Source organism: Gobio gobio (assembly GCF_949357685.1).
Source record: "Gobio gobio genome assembly, chromosome: 25".
NCBI classification, from domain to species: Eukaryota; Metazoa; Chordata; class Actinopteri; order Cypriniformes; family Gobionidae; genus Gobio; species Gobio gobio.
Genome location: NC_137121.1, coordinates 27,766,791 through 27,787,408, shown reverse-complemented (window position 1 = coordinate 27,787,408; position 20,618 = coordinate 27,766,791). Strand labels below are relative to the sequence as shown.

At 39.5% G+C, this 20,618-nt stretch overlaps 1 protein-coding gene across 1 annotated transcript in view; it reads right to left on the bottom strand.

Moving 5' to 3' along the window:
• The window catches only part of abcc8 (ATP-binding cassette, sub-family C (CFTR/MRP), member 8), a 115,059-nt gene that overhangs the window by 13,908 nt on the left and 80,533 nt on the right, over positions 1-20,618 (bottom strand). The window contains exons 21-29 of the mRNA XM_079809077.1: positions 17,774-17,858; positions 17,248-17,328; positions 17,036-17,173; positions 14,753-14,878; positions 13,948-14,044; positions 9,261-9,508; positions 3,485-3,651; positions 1,146-1,215; positions 852-1,009 (exon numbers count right to left, since the gene is read on the bottom strand). Coding sequence (XP_079665203.1) covers positions 852-1,009; positions 1,146-1,215; positions 3,485-3,651; positions 9,261-9,508; positions 13,948-14,044; positions 14,753-14,878; positions 17,036-17,173; positions 17,248-17,328; positions 17,774-17,858 — 1,170 coding nt within the window. The remainder of the gene's footprint in view (positions 1-851; positions 1,010-1,145; positions 1,216-3,484; positions 3,652-9,260; positions 9,509-13,947; positions 14,045-14,752; positions 14,879-17,035; positions 17,174-17,247; positions 17,329-17,773; positions 17,859-20,618) is intronic.

Here is a 20,618-nt window from a genome sequence, read left to right as displayed (position 1 = left end):
TCCTTCCCTCAGTTAGAGCATTGAAGATGGGTCGAGGCTGGGTCTTCCAACACGACAATGACCCGAAGCACACAGCCAGAATAACCAAGGAGTGGCTCTGTAAGAAGCATATCAAGGTTCTGGCGTGACCTAGCCAGTCTCCAGACCTAAACCCAATAGAGAATCTTTGGAGGGAGCACAAACTCTTTGTTTCTCAGCGACAGGCCAGAAACCTGACTGATCTAGAGAAGATCTGTGTGGAGGAGTGGGCCAAAATCCCTCCTGCAGTGTGTGCAAACCTGGTGAAAAACTACAGGAAACGTTTGACCTCTGTAATTGCAAACAAAGGCTACTGTACCAAATATTAACATTGATTTTCTCAGGTGTTCAATACTTATTTGCAGCTGTATCATACAAATACATAGTTAAAAAATCATACATTGTGATTTCTGGATATTGTTTTTTAGATTATGTCTCTCACAGTGGACATGCACCTACGATGACAATTTCAGACCCCTCCATGATTTCTAAGTGGGAGAACTTACAAAATAGCAGGGTGTTCAAATACTTATTTTCCTACACTGTAGACATGTGTTTATCTGAAGAAAGTAAGTCATACTTCTTGGATGCATGAGGGTGAGTAAATTTCACTTTAGGGTGAAGTATCTCTAAGTTTTGAGAATAAATTTGTATCTATAAAGGTATATTTCTGATTCTCTTAAATCTCTTAATGAATAAAATTACACATGAATTTGACCAATTCTTGGTATACTATATACAAAAAATAACAAATCAAATCTGGACAAAAGGTTGCAACTGAAATGGAGAAGTAAATGTCTTCAGATAAAGGACAAATTAATCGTATTGGTTACTTTGATGCGACTCTGAAGTATTTCTGGATGAAGTAGCAGGTGATGGCCAGTGGTGCTAGTACAATGAGGAAAACCGGCGTGACGTATGAGATCACACCCAGAGCCGACACACACAGCAGCGTGGAGCGACTCAAACACTCCAGGGTAGCGGGAATGTGCTGAAACATAAAGAGACAGACATATTAAAATGCAGATATAAAAATGTATTGCTGAATGCTGTTCATAATGGTCACCAAGGGAGTAATATTGCCTCACACAGACATATTTTACGACTCTGGTATCGTAACATCATACCTGATCTATTGTATTGGTATCAGAAGAGAAACGGTTTAATATGCTTCCCAAAGGAGTCGTTTCAAAGAACCTGGAAAAAGAAAGAGGAAACAATTTTGAAAAAAAAAAAAATATATATATATATATATATAACTCCGCCCACTGACGTCTGGTTAGCCCTGACAAATTACAGAAGACGCTAGATTATGTACAGTAGCAACACCAGTTTGAATCTGCCTTTTGCCGAACTTGCTCTTGAACAGATCGGAAAAGCATTTATTTTCATAAAAAATGAATATATTCTAAAAGTGGAAATAAAGTGTCTGATGTGTGTTTAATAATAAAGTGTTTATCGGTTAGGGTATTGTCCCAATAAGGTGGCATTCATTTAATAATTTAAATAAATATAATAATATAATATAATCATTTACACTATGTTATTATTGCATACCATTCAGTGTACAACAACACTGAGGTACAAATACACTATAAGTATACGCTATAAGTATAAATATCATCTAACTACCATATACCCTTATTGCAAAGAAAATCCTGCGATGTTTACATAGTCTACATACACTTTAAGAGTGGCCTTTTATTGTGGCCAGCCTGTGCAATAATCATGCTGTCTAATCAGCATCTTGATATGCCACACCTGAGGTGGATGGATTATCTCGGCAAAGGAGAAGTGCTCACTAACACAGATTTAGACAAATTTGTGAACAATATTTGAGAGAAATAGGCCTTTTGGGTACATAGAAAAAGTCTTAGATCTTAGAGTTCAGCTCATGAAAAATGGGGGCAAAAACAAAAGTGTTGTGTTTATAATTTTGTTCAGTGTATATCACTACTTTCAATTAGCTAAGAAATTATGCAATTTTCACTTAGTGTAAATAGCCGCTGCCAAGAAATACACCCTCCCACTTTCAACTAGCCTAGAAATCTAGACGCACTCTAGCGGCTGCAAATATAATTTGGACAAATGTAATTTGCAGTCAGGGTCATCTAGCAACTCTCTGTTGGCTTGCGAGCTGGAAAAAACAAACTCTGGTCAGGCCAAATCACATCGTGTATAGAGTCGGTGGGCGGGCTTAACATAATGAGGGCAGAGCTGCGGCGGTTCCGCATGCTAGGCTACATGTAAACAAAGAAGCTGGCGAACAGCGGTCTTTCAAAACGGCTTTGGCCGCGACTCTAGAAGACTTGGAGTTACGTTTTTCTTTGAGAAAAGAACAAAAAACGGCACTGAAGTCATTCTTAAGAAAGGAAGATGTGTTCGGAGTTTTGCTGACCCGATACAGCGAAAGTTTAATCTATCAACTAGCTCTGCTTCACCTTCTCCGTTGCTCTGGTTGGTTGTTGCTCTATCCTATTGCGTGAAAGACAACCGTTTATCCCGCCCCTCGGATTGAGCCCTGCCAATGGTGAGTTCCCAGACCCAACAGCTTGATGTGGGTCTGGCTCGTCAGGCTAACTTTCAACTGCTTTTTTCCAGATAAGTATGCGTAAATATTTGTATGAACATAAAAAGATTCAACAACTTAGTTCAGCCAAAATGTATTTTGTCATCTGTGAAATGTACATATGAAATTATTCTTTTTTTTTTTTGAGGGCTGCATCCACTTCCCATCCACTTTCATTGTATGTAAAAGAGCAACTTAAGACATTCTGCTAAATATCTCTTTTAGCATTCCACAGAAAATGCAAAAATTTAAAACACAACATTTGTTAACATAGGCGAAGAGCAATAAAACAAGACATGTTCACATACATGTACTCTCTCTTTCTCTCCTAGGTAAACCCTGGCCGCCCACCTCGTGTCCTCTTATTTAAAAGAGTAGTTCACTTTAAAATGAAAATTACACCATGATTATACTTATACCGACTCCTGTATTCAACTTATGCAGAAAGTGTAACGCCTCTCGTAGTTCAAAACACTTATGTTACATTCGACGTCATACGTTGTGCTTTTTTCGAAAGTTGAATATGGAAGGCGGTCTGTCGGAAGCTATATATTTTACTTTATAGCGTGTTAAATATGGATATTTTTCTCATAACCCCCCATCGATTCGCTTCAGAAGGCCTTTATTAACCCCTCAGAGCCGTGTGGAGTCCTTTTATAATGGATGGATGCACTCATTATAAAGCTTGGAAGCGTCAGGATATTTATTAGTATTAATCTGATTGTGTTCATCTGAAAGAAGAAAGTCATATAAACCTAGGGTGGCTTGAGGGTGAGTAAATCATGAACTAATTTTCATTTTAAAGTAAACTACTCCTTTAATACATACCCACATACACCCTGATGCATGACAAATTATACACAACACACTTCAGGAATATGAAAGTATCAGATGTACCTCATTGGGGCGAGAATAATATTACTGAGCAGATTGTGGTGCAGTTCTTTGGCCACCCGCAAGCCTGTCCACTCCACGGCCACTGATGTGGCCAAACACAGCACTATACCCAGACAGCACAGCAGGCTGAACACCAGCAGATATGATGAGTGACTGAAACCAACGTCCTGTGGAGAGAACAATGGTGACACTTAAAAAAATGCCAACTCACTTGATACGCAGTTCAGAGTTAAAAGACTGAATAAATCTGTGCACAGAAAGGGTTGTTAAGCAATTCTATCATGCTGATCTCACTCTAACATATGTTGTCATGGTTATACTTTCAAAACAGAGCAATAGCTGCATATTTTAAGCATTTATTCACCAATAATATTGTTGTAGCCTGTCGCAGTATTGTTGCAGAACGAGAACGATAACTATAACAATAACAATATAAATGGCCACAGCAACAGATAATAATGTTCTGCACATTCGTCTGCCACTTTAAATGCGCAAGCTATTTAAATTCTGATTGGCTGTCAATGTTTTTATTGTTTATCAGCTAGAGACAACAATATGGTTTCTCATGTCATTATCCATGTGGTTTGATCTTCCCCGTTCTCAAAGAACTATAATGATTATTAAAACTTTATTGTCTGTGGTGTGAACCAGCCTTAAAGGGATAGTTCATCCAAAAATGAAAATTACCTCATGATTTACTCACCCTCAAGCCATCCTAGGTGTATATGACATTCTTCTTTCAGACGAATATAATCAAAAGTTATATTAAAAAATGTCCTGGCTAATCCAAGCATTATAATGACTCGGAGTAATTGTTCTATAAACCATCAGGAAACAGAGGTGAGAAGAAATAGGCTAATGTACACAGGTGACGATATTTATTTTAGCAGCCTACACCTCACCAAAATTATTAAAAAGAATCATGTAAAACCCAGTAAACCTTGATATTATTACTTGTGACATGAGAACAAAAGGTATGCACACATGTATACAACTAAATTAACGATCTTTTAAATATTTCCTAATTTATCTTTATTTTCAATAAAAGGACTGATTTATGCTTTTTTAGGCTCATTTTGTAAATATAAGCAACTATTTTGTATGTGCAAACTGGGTGCCGGTGTGATGAGACGTCATGCTCGGCTAGATTCGCCTAGAACTCGTGCATCTTTAGATGCGGAGCCGCGCGAAAAGTTACAAAAAATGCTCTGCACACAGCCACGCGAAATGGGGTCTCGCGCACTCAACGTACACTACCGCCCACTCCACGATGACATCCTTTTTGCCGCGAAGGAAGGAAGGTGGTCCGCCGGAAGCTAGATATTTTACTTTATAAAGTTTTAAACATGAACATTTTTCTTACACAAACTCATCGATTCGCTTAAGAAGGCCTTTACTAACCCTCCGGAGCCATGTGGAGAACGTTTATAATGGATGGACTGCCATTATAAAGCCAGGACAATATAACTCTGATTGTATTCGTCTGAAAGAACAATGTAATATACACCTAGGATGGCTTGAGGGTGAGTAAATGATGGGATATTTTCATTAAACTATCCCCTTAAGTGTATTTACAGTACACAATTAAAAAAAAGCCATGACACTGTTAGCAGGCAAATCATTTCAATTACACATTAAGGCTGAGGATTTTCTGACTGATTCTGATTTATGTCCTGCAACCCTCCAAATGCTAATTGTACGCACTGAAGAAATCACAAAGTGAAAGAAAATCAATCTGGCAATCAAGGCGACTAAAAGGCTTTTCATTACCGTAGAACTCCAGCATCAATAATGTGAACCCACTCAAAAACATAAGAACTAAGTAGTGGAAATCTAAATCAGGGGTTAAGTCTACTTTACATTCTGTGTGGCATAAGGACTGCTGCTTAAAATGCGTTGAGCAATTATCTGAGCAGTGATGGAGAGTAAAGTATTGATTGGAATGAACTGGTTTGTGAAAATGTGGAAAATACGTTAATAAGATGCCTTGTAGTGTCTCTGCTAAAGAGGAGCATGTGGAGTGGATACAATTAGCCCTTTCATGCATGGTGTCCACATTTGTGGACAGTTAATTTAACTCCATTTAGGGTTAATTTATTATGGTAATTTTCTCCAAACCACTTGAGGGCAGTGTCAGTAGATTGACAGCAATATAGTAACAGTGGCTATATCTATGGTGGCTACTGTCTTGTATTCCAAATATTCATTGCTTGATGACGTCATTAATCCAAGATGGATGACAGCGATAGCCATGTGTCAAATGCCCCAGGCATATCTGTGAAAAACTTTAATACAAGGAGGTCAATTGAGCTAAAAAAATATATAAGTATGTACAGTAAAGTATGATGAATATGTTAGTATTTTATAAACTGAAATTCAGAGTAAAATGTAGTTGTTATACACCAAAAACTAAAGCCGCATTTCCACCGAAATTACCAGGAACAATTTGTACCAGGAACTTTTTTTACAGGAATTTTTTTCCCCCCAGATCTGCTACTGTCTGCGTTTCCACTGCGGTCTAAAGTACCGGGAAGATTAGGCAAATTAGTCCGGTGATGTAGTACTGCGCGCGGCTGCTCCTTCCAGTCAGCGACGGACAGTAATAATTTTTGTGCGATACTGTCTGCAACAATAACGAGGAAATGCAAGCAGCGCTGCTTTTGCTGGTTCTATATTGGTTTACTAAAGAGGTCATTAACAAAACGGCGGAAAAGAGATGAGCACTGATACTAAAGCGTATTCTGAAAGCTTGTAAAGCTAGATTTAAAATAAGACAACATATGTTATTATCAGCTATTACGGACATTGACTGTGCGATAGACTGAGACAGAGACAGAAAGAGCAAGACTGATATTTACTGAACGCAGAACGAACCTCGCAGAATACTTTTAAAAATGCTGGTTGAAATAAAATGTGGCGTTCAGCATGTTCAGCGCCCAAGTCCCACCCCTGAAAGTTCCCGAACTTTGAAAAAGTACTACCCCGGGAGCAGGGCCGCCTGGAGGGGGAAATATTTACCCGGAACTTCATTTAGATCCTAGTTCCTGCAGTCGAAACACACCGAGTACCACCCCAAAGTCCCTAGTTCCTGGGGAAAGTTCCTGCGGTGGAAACGCGGCTTAACTGTCCACGTATGTGGACGTCATGCAACAGTGGAGTCAGATTGCATAAAGTCTGATTTCTGTAACCTGCAAGTATATCTGTTCTATTTTTGCAAAGATGTTATGAATTGTCTTATATTGTAATAAAACAGACATTTAACAAATATATCAACATAAATAACCATTCAAAATGATTATGACATATTACGGCATTAAATGGCAACTTTACACATACATATCGAGACAAATTAGCATTTTGCCTTCCAAAGGGACAGCATAGGTCAAGCACTAAGTACAGAATAATATCCCAGAGGACAGTGTGTGTGACAGTGACAGCAGTGATGAGGAGGATGTGCCATCAAAGCCCAGCCCATATTGCTACTAGGTTTCCGCATATTTGTAACTACCATTATAGTTCCAACAATATGTTTTATTGTTGTTATATTGTAATATTAATGTTTTTAATAACTGAGCTGATATACATAGCATAACATGACATAATAAAAACACAATATTCTATATTGTCATCTGTGGCTTTATGTCCCATTTTACGCCTCTGTTGCATGGTGTCCACATACGTGGACAGTTAAATAATTTTTTAATAAAACTAATAAAAAGAATCTTTAAAAAATCTAGATAATGTTTTCCACAATTCATGCATGAAAGGGTTAGATTTTTTTGCACAGAGCAGCTGTGTGATGAGAGGACATCTAAAGGGGTCCTATTAAGCCCCTTTTTACAAGATGTAAAATAAGTCTCTGATGTCCCCAGTGTGTATGTAAAGTTTTAGCTCAAAATACCCCACAGATCATTTTTATAGCATGTTAAAATTGTCACTTATTGAGGGTGAGATAAAACGTGCCGTTTTTGTATGTCCCTTTAAATGCAAATAAGCTGCTGCTCCCCGCCCCCTTTCAGGAAGAGGGCGGGGCTTCAAGAGCTCATGTTAGCAGCTCCGATTACCTCACGCAGACACGCACTGAAAATGTCAGAACCTGTTCAGCCTTTTATGTTCAAACCGGAATCAGACAATGACGGAGAGACTCAAACAGGACGCAAGCCAACGTAGACATGAAACAGGACGTTTCTGAATGGTTAGTTGATGAATTGATGTAGGCTAGCTGATCTTCAAGTCATTGATTAGCATATTCTGTCATGATAATCTATAAATCGCTCTCACGGACCTTTTCCTGGACTGCCCCCACTTGGTGGAATGACCTGCCTATCTCAATTCGTGCGGCTGAGTCTGTTGCCATTTTCAAAAAACGTCTAAAGACACATCTCTTCTAGCAGCACCTGACCAATCAAGAATAGCACTTATCATTCTAGATCAGTTTCTGTCTATTTTTATTTTTTTTTTTATTCTGTTCTGTGCTAGATTAACTGAGACTTGTTACAGCACTTGCATATTGTTGCCCTTGACTGTTCTAGTTTGACTTGCTTCTATTGCTCTCACTTGTAAGTCGCTTTGGATAAAAGCATCTGCTAAATGACTAAATGTAAATGTAAATCGCTCGTGTGGGAGCTGTTGTAAGATGCCTTCATCAGAGAATATATGCTGCATGGAGATAGAACAGGTATAGTTTAGTTTAATTACGGTTATAACTTATGTTGTCATCTTGCTTTTATGACATGATATTGCATTTGTGTTACAGTACGTATTGCAATAACTGGAAAAGACGGCTGCGATAGCTTGAGCAGACTCCCAAATGTGCTCTACTACAACAACGCTTCCTCTTCTCTAAAGCAGCCCAACATGGCGTCACCCCCTTTGTTGCGTGTTCCGTTTGTTGTAGTCCTTAAAAGTCTGTAAAATTAAATATATCCCTTTGCATTGAACTTTGAGCGTTGTAACTTTGTAACTATGTTGTTTATGCTCAAACAGCAACATCACACACTAACTAAAGTTAAAAAAGTGAAATCATAATTAACCACCCCTTTAAGCAAAAGTTTTGAGCTGGACCGTTGTGTCTATAAGAAAGATGGAGATCTGATGGAGCTCTTCAACGTAGCACAATGCTAACCATCAGACTAACTCAAGCTGAGCTGAGGTTTACTAAATAAACTGCCTTGCCTCTAACCCTGAACAACTAGAGTCTACTCTAACTGTTATCTGAGCTGTCAGAGCACATGCTATCTCAAGGCTAGGCTCACCACAACATGCTCTTCCTCACTGGCAGGGTGATCTATTAATAAAGTCAAGGGCTTGTATCTGGCTCTTAACACCTTCTCTTGTTTTTTTCCTATGTGCCATTCAACTTTGATGTGTCTTGTGAAAACATAAAACAAAACTTTTTGTAGGATATTACAGTGTGGCATATTTATCATGGAGAAGTTTAATAATCAACCAAAGCAGCCAATGAAATCATGCATCTAAGCTATCCGAGGTCGATGAACTGCCTCTTCAGCAGGTGCAAACCATAAATCATGTAAATTGGAGCCTAAATCATTCAAGAGGGCAGTCGATTTTCAAAGTAGACATCAAATGTGCCAGATGTAAATGCCAGATGTAAATTTGGAAAAAAAAAATTACATTTTGAACAAATTTAACCAGAATATCATGGAGAAAAAAACGTCTGCAATCCGCATAGCAACCCCTGACAACCACCCACAATGCATCAGTTTTTAGTCTCTTACGTTCATAAAAGTTCACACTTATGATCGTCCATCTTTACCTGCACTAGGGAGCAATTGTGTGCAGCTGCGTCGATTTTGGCCGTGATGACTTTGGACGTCCAGTGAGCGAGCCAGTAGTCGATGGCCACCAAAATGGAGTGTTTGAGGAGCTGGGACAGCAGGAGCAGGAGAAGCAGGAGGAGGCCTGCAGAGCTCAGGTACGTCCCACAGGATTTCCAGGGAATGGTGGCTCTGTGCCTCATCACTCGAGACAGGTTATCTTCATCATCGCTCTCCACAGACTCTTCTATAGATAAGAAAAGAAAACTAATTGATAAATAGATGAGCAAATTAGATGATAGATAGATAGATAGATAGATAGATAGATAGATAGATAGATAGATAGATAGATAGATAGATAGATAGATAGATAGATAGATAGATAGATAGATAGATAGATAGATAGATAGATAGATAGATAGATAGATAGATAGATAGATAGATAGATAGATAGATGTGTGAACTTGTCTATCTATATTAAATATCTGTGTCTTGAGAACACAGTTCAATCTTTTGAATTTGAATGTAGAGAGCACACCACACTTGCTGCTCTAAATTTAAAAAGCAGAAAATAGGAATAAACATAATAAAGCTGTACAGCCCAGCCAGACACTTGCAACGTGCCAAGAATACCATTGAATGGCAGAGCAGTAATGCTGTGTGTATATATCCTGTTTATGTCAGTAGAAGAGCATTAGCCATCAGCAAATTAGTCATCATGGAGGGGGGGGGGGGGGGGGGGGGGGGCACCCCACTATGGTTTAAGCACTCAGCACAATCTCAGTGCTGAGGAGACAAAACCATTCCCACATTCATTATTCAGTCACTCCAGCACGGTCAAGTCCGTTAGCAGATGTTAAATCCTTTTGCTCCCTCTGGCACGCTACAACTAAAATCAACAATGCTTAGCAAACAAATCAAAAGTGTATTATGATAGCCATATGCAAGGAGGTCATTAATAGTAAAATGACCGTTGCACAGATAATATAACATGAGGTGACACTTCTAGAAGAGCTTCTGGTCACATTTAAGTTGATTATTTCAGGTAAAGTATGGAGTTTATTATTGTGTCAGTCACTGCAGTGAGAGGGCTAACCTTCCAATATAACTTCAGTACTGGAGTATATTGAAATTTGGCCAACTGACACATGACTGGCACTTGTCTGCCAATGTCTGCCATCTAGAGAATAATCAATTATGAAGACGAGGGGGTGTAGAAATGTAGAACAACTTCGGCCTTGGTGGGTAAAGCCTATAAGGCAGTAAGTCATGTCCATCTTGCAGGCATACCAGGCCGACCTGCTCAGAGACCTTGATGAAGGTGAGGGGGTGGGCACAGAACTGTGCTGGGCCATGAATTTGTCTCTCCGGGCCACCAAGGAAACGGCCAGTGCCATCGGTCATGCTATGGCAGCCCTGGTGGCCACAGAGAGGCATCTCTGGTTAAACCAGCGGCCACATCACCCTGCAGCCCAAGACTGGTTTCCCACTGAAGCTAAGCAGGGCTGAGCCTGGTTAGTACCTGGATGGGAGACCAACTGGGAAAACTAGGTAGCTGCTGGTAGAGGTGTTAGTGAGGCCAGCAGGGGGTGCTCACCCTGTGGTCTGTGTGGGTCCTAACACCCCAGTATAGTGATTGGGACACTATACTGTAACAAGCACCGTCCTTCGGATGAGACGTTAAACCGAGGTCCTGACTCTCTGTGGTCATTAAAAATCTCAGGATGTCCTTCGATAAAGAGTAGGGGTGTAACCCCGGCATCCTGGCCAAATTTGCCCATTGGCCCCTCTCCATCATGGCCTCCTAATCATCCCCATATACAGATTGGCTTCATCACTCTATCTCCTCTCCACCAATCAGCTGGTGTGTGGTGGGCGTTCTGGCGCAATATGGCTGCCGTCGCATCATCCAGGTGGATGCTGCACATTGGTGGTGGTTGAGGAGATTCCCCCTTCTATATGTAAAGCGCTTTGAGTGCCTAGAAAAGCGCTATATAAATGTAACAAATTATTATTATAATTATTATTAAATCTTTCTGGTATTAGGAAGAAGGAAAAAACATTTCTTCTGGATGCCCCACTTTCACATACTGGCCTCATCGGCGCCACTGTCATCTCAGTTGTTGAGAGGTTTCAGGAGGCAAGAAGCAAGCGCCGCCGTTTCAGAGGTACCTGCCACGCCAAGCTCCGGTCTCAGGGGCTGTTGGACGGGAGCAGGCCCAGCCGCCTACGAGCTCCACATACAGGGTGCCGCATGTCGCATCCTAAGCCCCCCTGCAAAAAGAACGAGGATTAGGGCAACGTTTTCAGCCGAAGCCTTCAAGGGGTAGGATTGCGGATGGTCGTTATTTCCAAGAAGACTTTGGCCAGGAGGTCCTGACACCAACCCGCCATCCTTGATGCTTCGGCGCGCAGTGGTTTCCAGCGAGTTCAGGTTTCAGTGTCCGCCCAGAGACGCTGTCGAACTCAAAGACTTGCCCCCTCAGGGGAGTGAGTTTTAGAGAAGCCAGTTTGGTTGTTCCATGCTGATTATCCTCTTCAGGGCACAGAGCTGACTGCTCGAAATACACCAGTCACCAGGCTGTTTCCCGTAGTTGACCATCTGGCAGCGTGGAAACTTCTGCCAAATCGGTCTCAGTGGGTCCAGCAGACTATACAATTGGATGAATAGTAATTTCCTACTACTTAATTCAGAAAAATACAGAGGTTTTAATTATTGGACCAAAACCTCTGCACTTAATAAGCTATCAGTTTAACTATCATACGAAACATGATTTCTTTATATGATGAACAGATTTAATTTGGGCTTTTATTCACATTTAAACATTCATTAACTCACACATTTGTGGTAAACGGAAGCTCAAGCATGTTCGCTTGACGTGTGAGAACCAATGAGGTTTATTCATCGTGTTACAGAGCACGCTTAAGCTGAAAATGAAAACTTTTGAAAACGAGACCATTATCGTCTCTGTGTAAACATCAAAAACTTGAATCTGTGAAAACTGTGATGTCATGCTCTGTAAAAGAACGAGCATGTGCATCGGCGCAGAACACAAAATGCATTGGACCCTTTTGAAACATCTTTAAAACAGCAACAAGGTTGATTTTAATAATGTATCTGGCATCGTGACAGACATGGTCACTTTGATCTAGAAATTCATTCTTCAGAATTAACGGTGTATATCAATATTAAGTGACATTGCTAACTGCTCGCCTGGCATGCATAATACATTTTTTGTCGTTTTCACGGACCACGTGAACAGGAATAGTTTTGATAGCGTTGTCATCTGTACAAAAAAAAAACGGTTGAACTATTCCGGTTTGGTTGAACTATTCCGTTAACTGCCACATCGGTTAGGTGCTGGAGATCCTTCAGGATAGGTTCTCCACAGGGCTATTCCCCTCCACTCTAAAGGTCTATGTGGCGACCATAGCTGCTTACCATGCACTTTTGGGTGGGGAGTAATTGGTGAGAAAACCCGTTGGTGTCACATTTCCTACGTGGTGCTTTGAGGCTGAGGCCTGCAAGTAACACAAGGGGTTCCGTCTTGGGATTTGGTCATTGATCTGGAAGGCTCGTCAATGGCTTAACTATTAACTGTCAAGACTTAAATGGCCAACTCTATGTTTCCCCTTGCTAGTGCTCTTGTATTCCTTCATGTTAACTTAAGGTAAATTTGAATGATGTTCCAAATTAAACTTAATCAACAAGTACAATCGACCATGACATCCTCACCTTATCTTATTCCTTATTAATGCAGAAAATTCACTCATGCAAAGCTAGATGGAGTCGTACAGCTGTGCCCTGTTACTATCATATTTTAAAATCTCAACTAATTATCCTGGTGCTGAGAACAACAAAAATATCCTACCTAAACACCTGTGGTCCTATTCTCTGTACCGGGGTAGCCAACCCTGCTCCAGGATGGCTACCATTCTGCTCCAACCCTAATCAAAAACACCTGAACCAGCTAATCAGGGTTCTAAATGTACAGGTCTATTGGAGCTGGGTTGTAACTGGAGTTTGCAGGAAGGTAGTGGGAGCAGGATTTGCTACCCCTGCTCTATACCATCTGGAATTTGCTCATCACAAGCAGAGACCCGGATGTGTGCCTACACATTGCAATTAATTATGTGAGGATCGTATTTCTTAATTACAGATTAATTACAACGCTCAGTTCCAAGACCAGGGACTTCAGCCATCTGTTAGTGGATCCTGGATTTCATGACAGATGGTGGGCATCCAAACATCTTGGCATAGACCAATCACATCAACAGCTTGGTCAGGAAAGCACAGCAATGGCTATATTATCTCAGGAGCCTGAGTAAGTTCAAGATGCCACCTTAGGAGATGCTTTCCAGGTGGACTTGAGAAAGCAATCACACAAGACTGCAAGGATTAGCAGAGAGTGCTACTATCAGATTTTATTTTCAATGCTGCAGTCAGCAGAAAAAAAACTACAAAGAGGAACCAGTGGGTGCTATCTCTTGTCACCCAGATCTTTAATGAAGATTTATGAGGATTCCCACCAGGGGTATTGCATAGTTAACAGTGCAACAACCCATTGTCCTTTTTTTGAAGATAGCTTGCTGGAAAATTCTAAAAACGATTGTACCGATGAGAATGTGTTATAAACTCTGTTAAAACATATATTAGTTTTTTACTACATGTTTATCTACTCTTACCTTCTACTTCCTCTTCAGTTTTTAAAGCCTCTCTGGAGTACATGGCTCGCCTCAAGTTTTTTCTTTCCAGCACCGTCATATTCTCATCTACTGTCTCCTGGAACACAACAAAAACATCATGCCTTAACAAATACTGAGAACAGGGTATTTTGTTTAGCATATTTGGCTAAATCAAAAGTCAATTGCATTGTTTTCCAATTAATTCCCTTGAGTACTTGGTTCTCTTAAAAAGAACAATGGATAATAGTGACATGGGCTCAGTGGCCTGTTCTGCAAGAACATCTTCCTGCAAATGTTGAAATACTGAACCTATAACGAAGGGGTCATCTGAGAACATCTCCAGGTAGTTTGGACCAAATACTATAAGATATTTCATGTGGAAGAAGAACAGGAAGGGGCCCAACACAGTTCCTTGAGGTACTTCAGCGTTGTTTGATCTTCAACATAGTTGTGTAGCTTAAATGTTTTGTTTTTTTGGACACAGAAAAACAGTTTAGAGACCTGATTGGCAGCTGTGTTAGCCACTAGATGGCATATAAACACTTGTTTTGAGACTTGAGTTTATTACAGTCACTTATTTGTCCCAAGTCACAGTCCCACTAAGTGTATCCACTGTGTCCTGTCTTCTTGATTGCCAAGCTTGTATTTTTTTTCAGTATAAACCTAGAGATTGCTCTCTCTCTCAAACAATTCAAACAAATGTCAACAAAATGGTCAAATGAGTATTTGGCTTCACAAAGCAAAACAAATGAACTTGCCCTTTAAATCCCTTCCTCCAGTATCTCATTATTTTTTTGCAGACTACCTTCTCAAATTCTTTGTCTTGTCTGTGCATCAGAGTCTTCCACTGCTCGAAGAGCTCAGGCTGAGAGTTTTGGATGTCCTTCAACGTTCCTTCTGCTTGTATGCTGCCATCTTTCATCGCAATGATCTACAAATGAACAACAAATATTCAATTTTTACTTCATTCTCCTGACAAGCCACATAAAAGAGAAGGTGGACGTTTTAAAGCCCTGTGAGAAAAGCCAATATTTAATGGCAAGCATGTCCCTTTCTATCTGTCAGCTATGTCTAAATAACAGGGAGTTGAAAAACTCTTGACCGCTAGAGGTTTATCGAGTGCCAGGAGGAGGAACACTTTAACAAGGCAATTCATCACCCAGAGCCAGGATGAAAGAGACAAGGGAACTTCTAATAACAACAAATTGGCTTGAGAACTGTCATATGTTTCATGAGTTTCGTGAAAATGCACAGTGTCTATAAGCTTACTCTGGTTAGGTATGTTGGGTCAAAGCATTTGGAAGTGAAAGCTTCAGCGCAGGTTCTGCCAGGAAGACTCAAATGCCACCACATTCATTACAATCTGACAATAAGCCAATTATGATCTGACACCTAATATATATGAATGATCGAACAGTCTCATTTTCAGCTTATAGGTGATGCAGCCGAAATTACCTCTAACGTTGGCTCCACCCCTGACTTCATCTTCGGGCAGGATCTGCCAGTATACCTCAAGATCTGGGCTATGGACGGGGTCTACGCCAAAATAACTTGTGATAGGAGGACTAAAGATGTACTTTTTATTGCCTGTTTATTCTTCTTAGAATAAAAATAGCAAACGTTTATCTGCCTACTGAGTCTTTCTGGTAGAACTATGTATATTCTCTTAAGTCTCCATATTATTCAAATTTACCTTCTAAAGTAAATTTATCTTGTATTAAGGATGTTTTACTGGAAACAAAAAAGCAAAACAATGGAAATGAATGGGGCCCATTCTTAAACATTAAAATACCCACTGTTTCAAAGGTACAACCACAAGATGTGAACACTATGCATGTGACAACATAATGCCTAACCCCTAAAACTACTCGTTTTGAGAACAACTTTACAGCTCAAATCATTTTAACAGAACAAATTATGTAAATGTTTTCATACATTTATAAGACTTATATTTCTTACACAAATCTTATATATACTTTCAAACCTTTTAGCATTTTTTTTGTGGTAATCAACATTATGCCACAAATATTGTCCATTTAGCTAAACTTGTACTGAACCTGCAATTTTCCTTTTCTTTTTTCATTCTTGTTAAAGATGTTTTCAGTTAAGTAAAATATCTGTGAAAGTGGAGCACATAGCTTTCATTCTGAAAAAAAAAAAAAAAAAACTCAAATGAATGAATCAATTAATTTAATCATGTTCCTTTCAATAAAAGTATCCAGCACATTTAAAACAAAATATCTAGTTACTTTTATTAAAACTAACACTAAAATGTAATGTGTTACTTTTTTAAAAAAGTAATGTTTCCGGCCACTGGTACTGAGCTTACAATGTAGGTGTTTTTTGATGCATTGGAATAAGTATTTCCTGACTGAGTAGTGCATTTGTGCTTGTGTTAATCTTATAAGGTGTTTTCTTTCTTTCTTTTTCCCCATTCAAACCAGCGTCTGGATGTGGAATATTTCTTGTCTCTGAAAAACAATATCAGGTTAGGTAGAAGAAGATAAATATTTGCTTATTCTAAACCTGCAGTGACCTTAATTTGGGTGAATGGCTTTGGTTTGGTCTGCAGTTTGATTCCTGCCATTGCAAACAGTGGCCAAATGGGGATTTAATTAGATTTTCTGTAGACCAGATGGTCTATTTTACTCAATTTGAATGTATAATGAATTGTATTAGTAGGATTTGCCGTTGAAAACGTGACAGAAACAAAATTAACTCATCCTTTACAACAGACTATTGTATTGAACTATAAATAAAATACATTTTGGGGTTCCTCTGAAATAATTTCAATGGGTTCAGCAGGTAGATGACAGCTGATGAATGAAGGTGAATTATTCATAAGTATAACTCAAGCTTTGTGAGATTTGACTTTTAAATTAGGCTTCAACATCTCAGAGCTCACCTATTCAATAATTCACTTGCTTTCACTCTTTCTGATTTAACAGATAAGAGTCAGAAGTCCAGGACTGCGATTCTGCCTAAGAGCATTTTTAAACTTGATCTACCCATCAAAAGTCTGACCAACTGTTTAAACGACTTTCTATAGGGGAAGAAGTTTGAATAAGTGTGTTTGCATATGAAGTACCCAGTCTGCGTGAGGGAGGTACTGTAGTTTGTGTGTCACGAGCACCACCGTCCTCTTCTCCTCTCTCAGTAGTTTAAGAATACCCTCCTGCATCAGGTGATCACTCAGGTGAATATCCAGTGCTGAGAAAGGATCATCCTATGATAAAAGAAAAAAATTATAATTGAAGTCTCACTTCGTAGCTTTGTGTGTATAGATGGTTCTAGGCTTACCAAAAACACCACATTGGTTGTTTGATAAAGAGCTCGAGCCACACTGATTCGCTGCCTCTGGCCTCCAGAAAGAATAATGCCCTGGAAACAAGAAAGAATAGGAAGAGGAAAGTTAATAGTAAGGCTGTATTGACTAAAAACCTCGATAAGAAGGAGGCAGGTGGTAGAAGTTGTTACAGTAACAACTCCACACACAAATGCCATGTGGATTGATCATATTGACTTGGTCAACACTCTTCACATGAGGCTGCTTTTAGGTACAACCTGAAAGTCATTTACAACATCAAGCTGCCTTAAATGTGACCGGAGTTAAAAACCTGCATGGCGAGAGTAAACAACAAGACGGCGTTCTTTTAACGGCTACCTGGATACTAAATCACGAGGATCCCAAGCTAAATATGCATGGTTATTAGTGGAATTCAATTTGACACACCATAACTGAAACACAACCATATGCAGTTCTAAAACCATTCCAGATGGCTGGTAATGAAATGCTCCACAAAAGTCACATGGGCGGCACACTGACCCGCTCTCCGATCTCCGTCTGGTCCCCCTGGGGCAGGATGTCAATGTCCGGCTGGAGAGAACATGCTTCAATTACTGTCTTGTACCTGGAAACAACAAAAGATGAGACAGAAGCACAGCTGGCTAGACACTTAACACTATGTGGTAATCTATCTTTATTACTTTTTAAAATATTGATGTTGAAATAAAATTGGTGTTTAATAATAAATGACTGATTCTCTGCATGGACTCTGTCATTGATATAACAGTGTTTAAAGCATTTCAACTGATACGCCACCTAAGTACGCCATTTGGGACTGGGCAATAGAACAAAAAATGTTCTATGCAAATTTCCCCCACGTCATTTATTGAAATCTTGGTGTCCAAACCAAGTGCAAGTTAAGAAATTGCCTGTCCACAATAATGCGAAAATGTCCATGACACAATCACAGTCAGTCTGAACATTTGTAATGTTTAAAATACAGAAATACTTTTATTTCTTTGTGGGTGGGGCTACTCAACAGAAATCAAGTGAGTAGCAAAATATCTGGAATATCTGCATTTACAGTAGCTAAGAGAAAACTTAGAATTAGACAATAATAGTGTAAAATTTGATGGTACACTGAGATTAGCCAATCATAACAGAGATCATTTACATATAAAAGTCAGCATGAAATAAAAACCAGCTCTATTTTCTAAATGCATATTATTGATTCTTAGTGTAAATGATTTGTAAATGATCAAAACTGGATCTTCCGGTCAAACGTCAGAATTCTCTCTGGTGACGTATGCCGGATTTCTCCAATCATTTAGCCTGCTTAAACCCACCCCTTTATTACAATTTCTTAATTTTTTATGCAACACTCACATCTCAAAATCCAATCATTAGCCGATGGATTGAAAAAGTCTCCACCATACAGAATTTTTTTTCTCCTTTTGCGAAAACCAGTTACACTCGGATGTACGTCACAATACAAAAGAAAAGTCACTTCTTCCATTTCAAGAAATTTGTCTGTCCACAATAATGTGAATCTGGACACAACACAATGACAATCAATCAGTCAATTTGCGATGTTTAATATATAGCAATATTACATGTCGACTAATTCGATTTCTTTGTGGGCGGAGCTAACCAAGAGACCGGCAAAATATCGTTTCGCACATCGTGATCGTAGTCAGTTAGGACAAAACGTACAATAAGATGATAATAGTGTAAAAATACTCTCATAACAGGGGTAATTTACATATACAAGTCTAAAAAGGATAATAAAACAGCCAGTTTAATTCTAAAGGTCAGAGAGAATGCAAAATGGTCATGCAAAATTAAATTAGTGCAATTCTGTCTGGGAATGGTAATGGATATGGCCATGTTAATGTATTTGGTCTTGGCGGAATAGATCTGCTACGCCGCTGCTGCTGCACATGTGACACATGAATTAACCTCGTAGCAGATCTATACAGGTGGAGCTGGGGAAGGGTTTCTGAAATCACGCTGCAGACTGCCAACAGCAACACAACAGTATTTGTTTGAATGTTGAGCCACAGCTCATTGGCTATGTAGATGATGATGTGATCCCTACCAAATTGAGTTGAGGACCTATCAGCCTGCGCCATCTAGAGTTCCATACCACAACTTGGTATGAAACCCTAACTAAAGGTGCGGTTACATTTGCCATTGCTCGCCCAAAGATTTCTGACAGAACACAGTTTAATTAAAGGGTTAGTTCACCCAAAAATGAAAATTCTGTCATTAATTACTTACCCTCATGTCGTTCGACACCCGTCAGACCTCCGTTCATCTTCGGAACAGAAATTAAGATATTTTAGTTGAAATCTGATGGCTCTGAAAGTCCTCCATTGGCTCAATGGCACCGTTCACTCTCAAGACCCTTAAAAGGTACTAAAGACGTCGTTACAAAGTCCATCTCACTACAGTGGTTCTAAAATAACTTTATGAATCGGCGACAATAGTTTTTGTGCACAAAAAACCCCTAAATAATGACTTACATTGTGATGACGATTTCAAAACAAAGCATCATGAAGCTTCGAAGCGTTATGAATCGATTCAGCGGTTTGAATCGCCAAATTTCAGCAGTTTGGCGGTTTGACACGCGATCCGAATCATCATTCGGCTCAGTGATTCATAACGCTTCGAAGCTTCATGATGCTTTGTTTTGAAATCGTCATCACTATGTAAGTCGTTATTTAGGGTTTTTTGCGCACAAAAACTATTGTCGCCGATTCATAAAGTTATTTTAGAACCACTGTAGTGAGATGGACTTTGTAACGACGTCTTTAGTACCTTTTAAGGGTCTTGAGAGTGAACGGTGCCATTGAGCCAATGGAGGACTTTCAGAGCCATCAGATTTCAACTAAAATATCTTAATTTCTGTTCCGAAGATGAACGGAGGTCTGATGGGTGTCGAACGACATGAGGGTAAGTAATTAATGACAGAATTTTCATTTTTGGGTGAACTAACCCTTTAAGCTCTCTTGGCCTGAAGGGGTCATCTGAGACCATCTCCAGGAAGTTTGGACCAAATACTGTAAGATATTTAATGTGGAAGAAAAACAGGAAGGGGCTGAAGCCATCCTTAAAGGTTTGATTCACCCAAAAATAAAAATGATCCCATGATTTACTCACCCTCAACCCATCCTAGGGGTATATGAATTTCTTCTCTCAGCTAAACACAAATGGTACCTTACTTTTTTGGGCTTCAAAATTCCAGGTACCATTTACTCCCATTATAAAGCTTGGAAGAGCCAGGATCTGATTGTGTTTGGCGTATACACCTAGGATGGCTTGAGGGTGAGTAAATCATAGGGTAATTTTCATTTTTGGATGAACTATCCCTTGAACATTATAA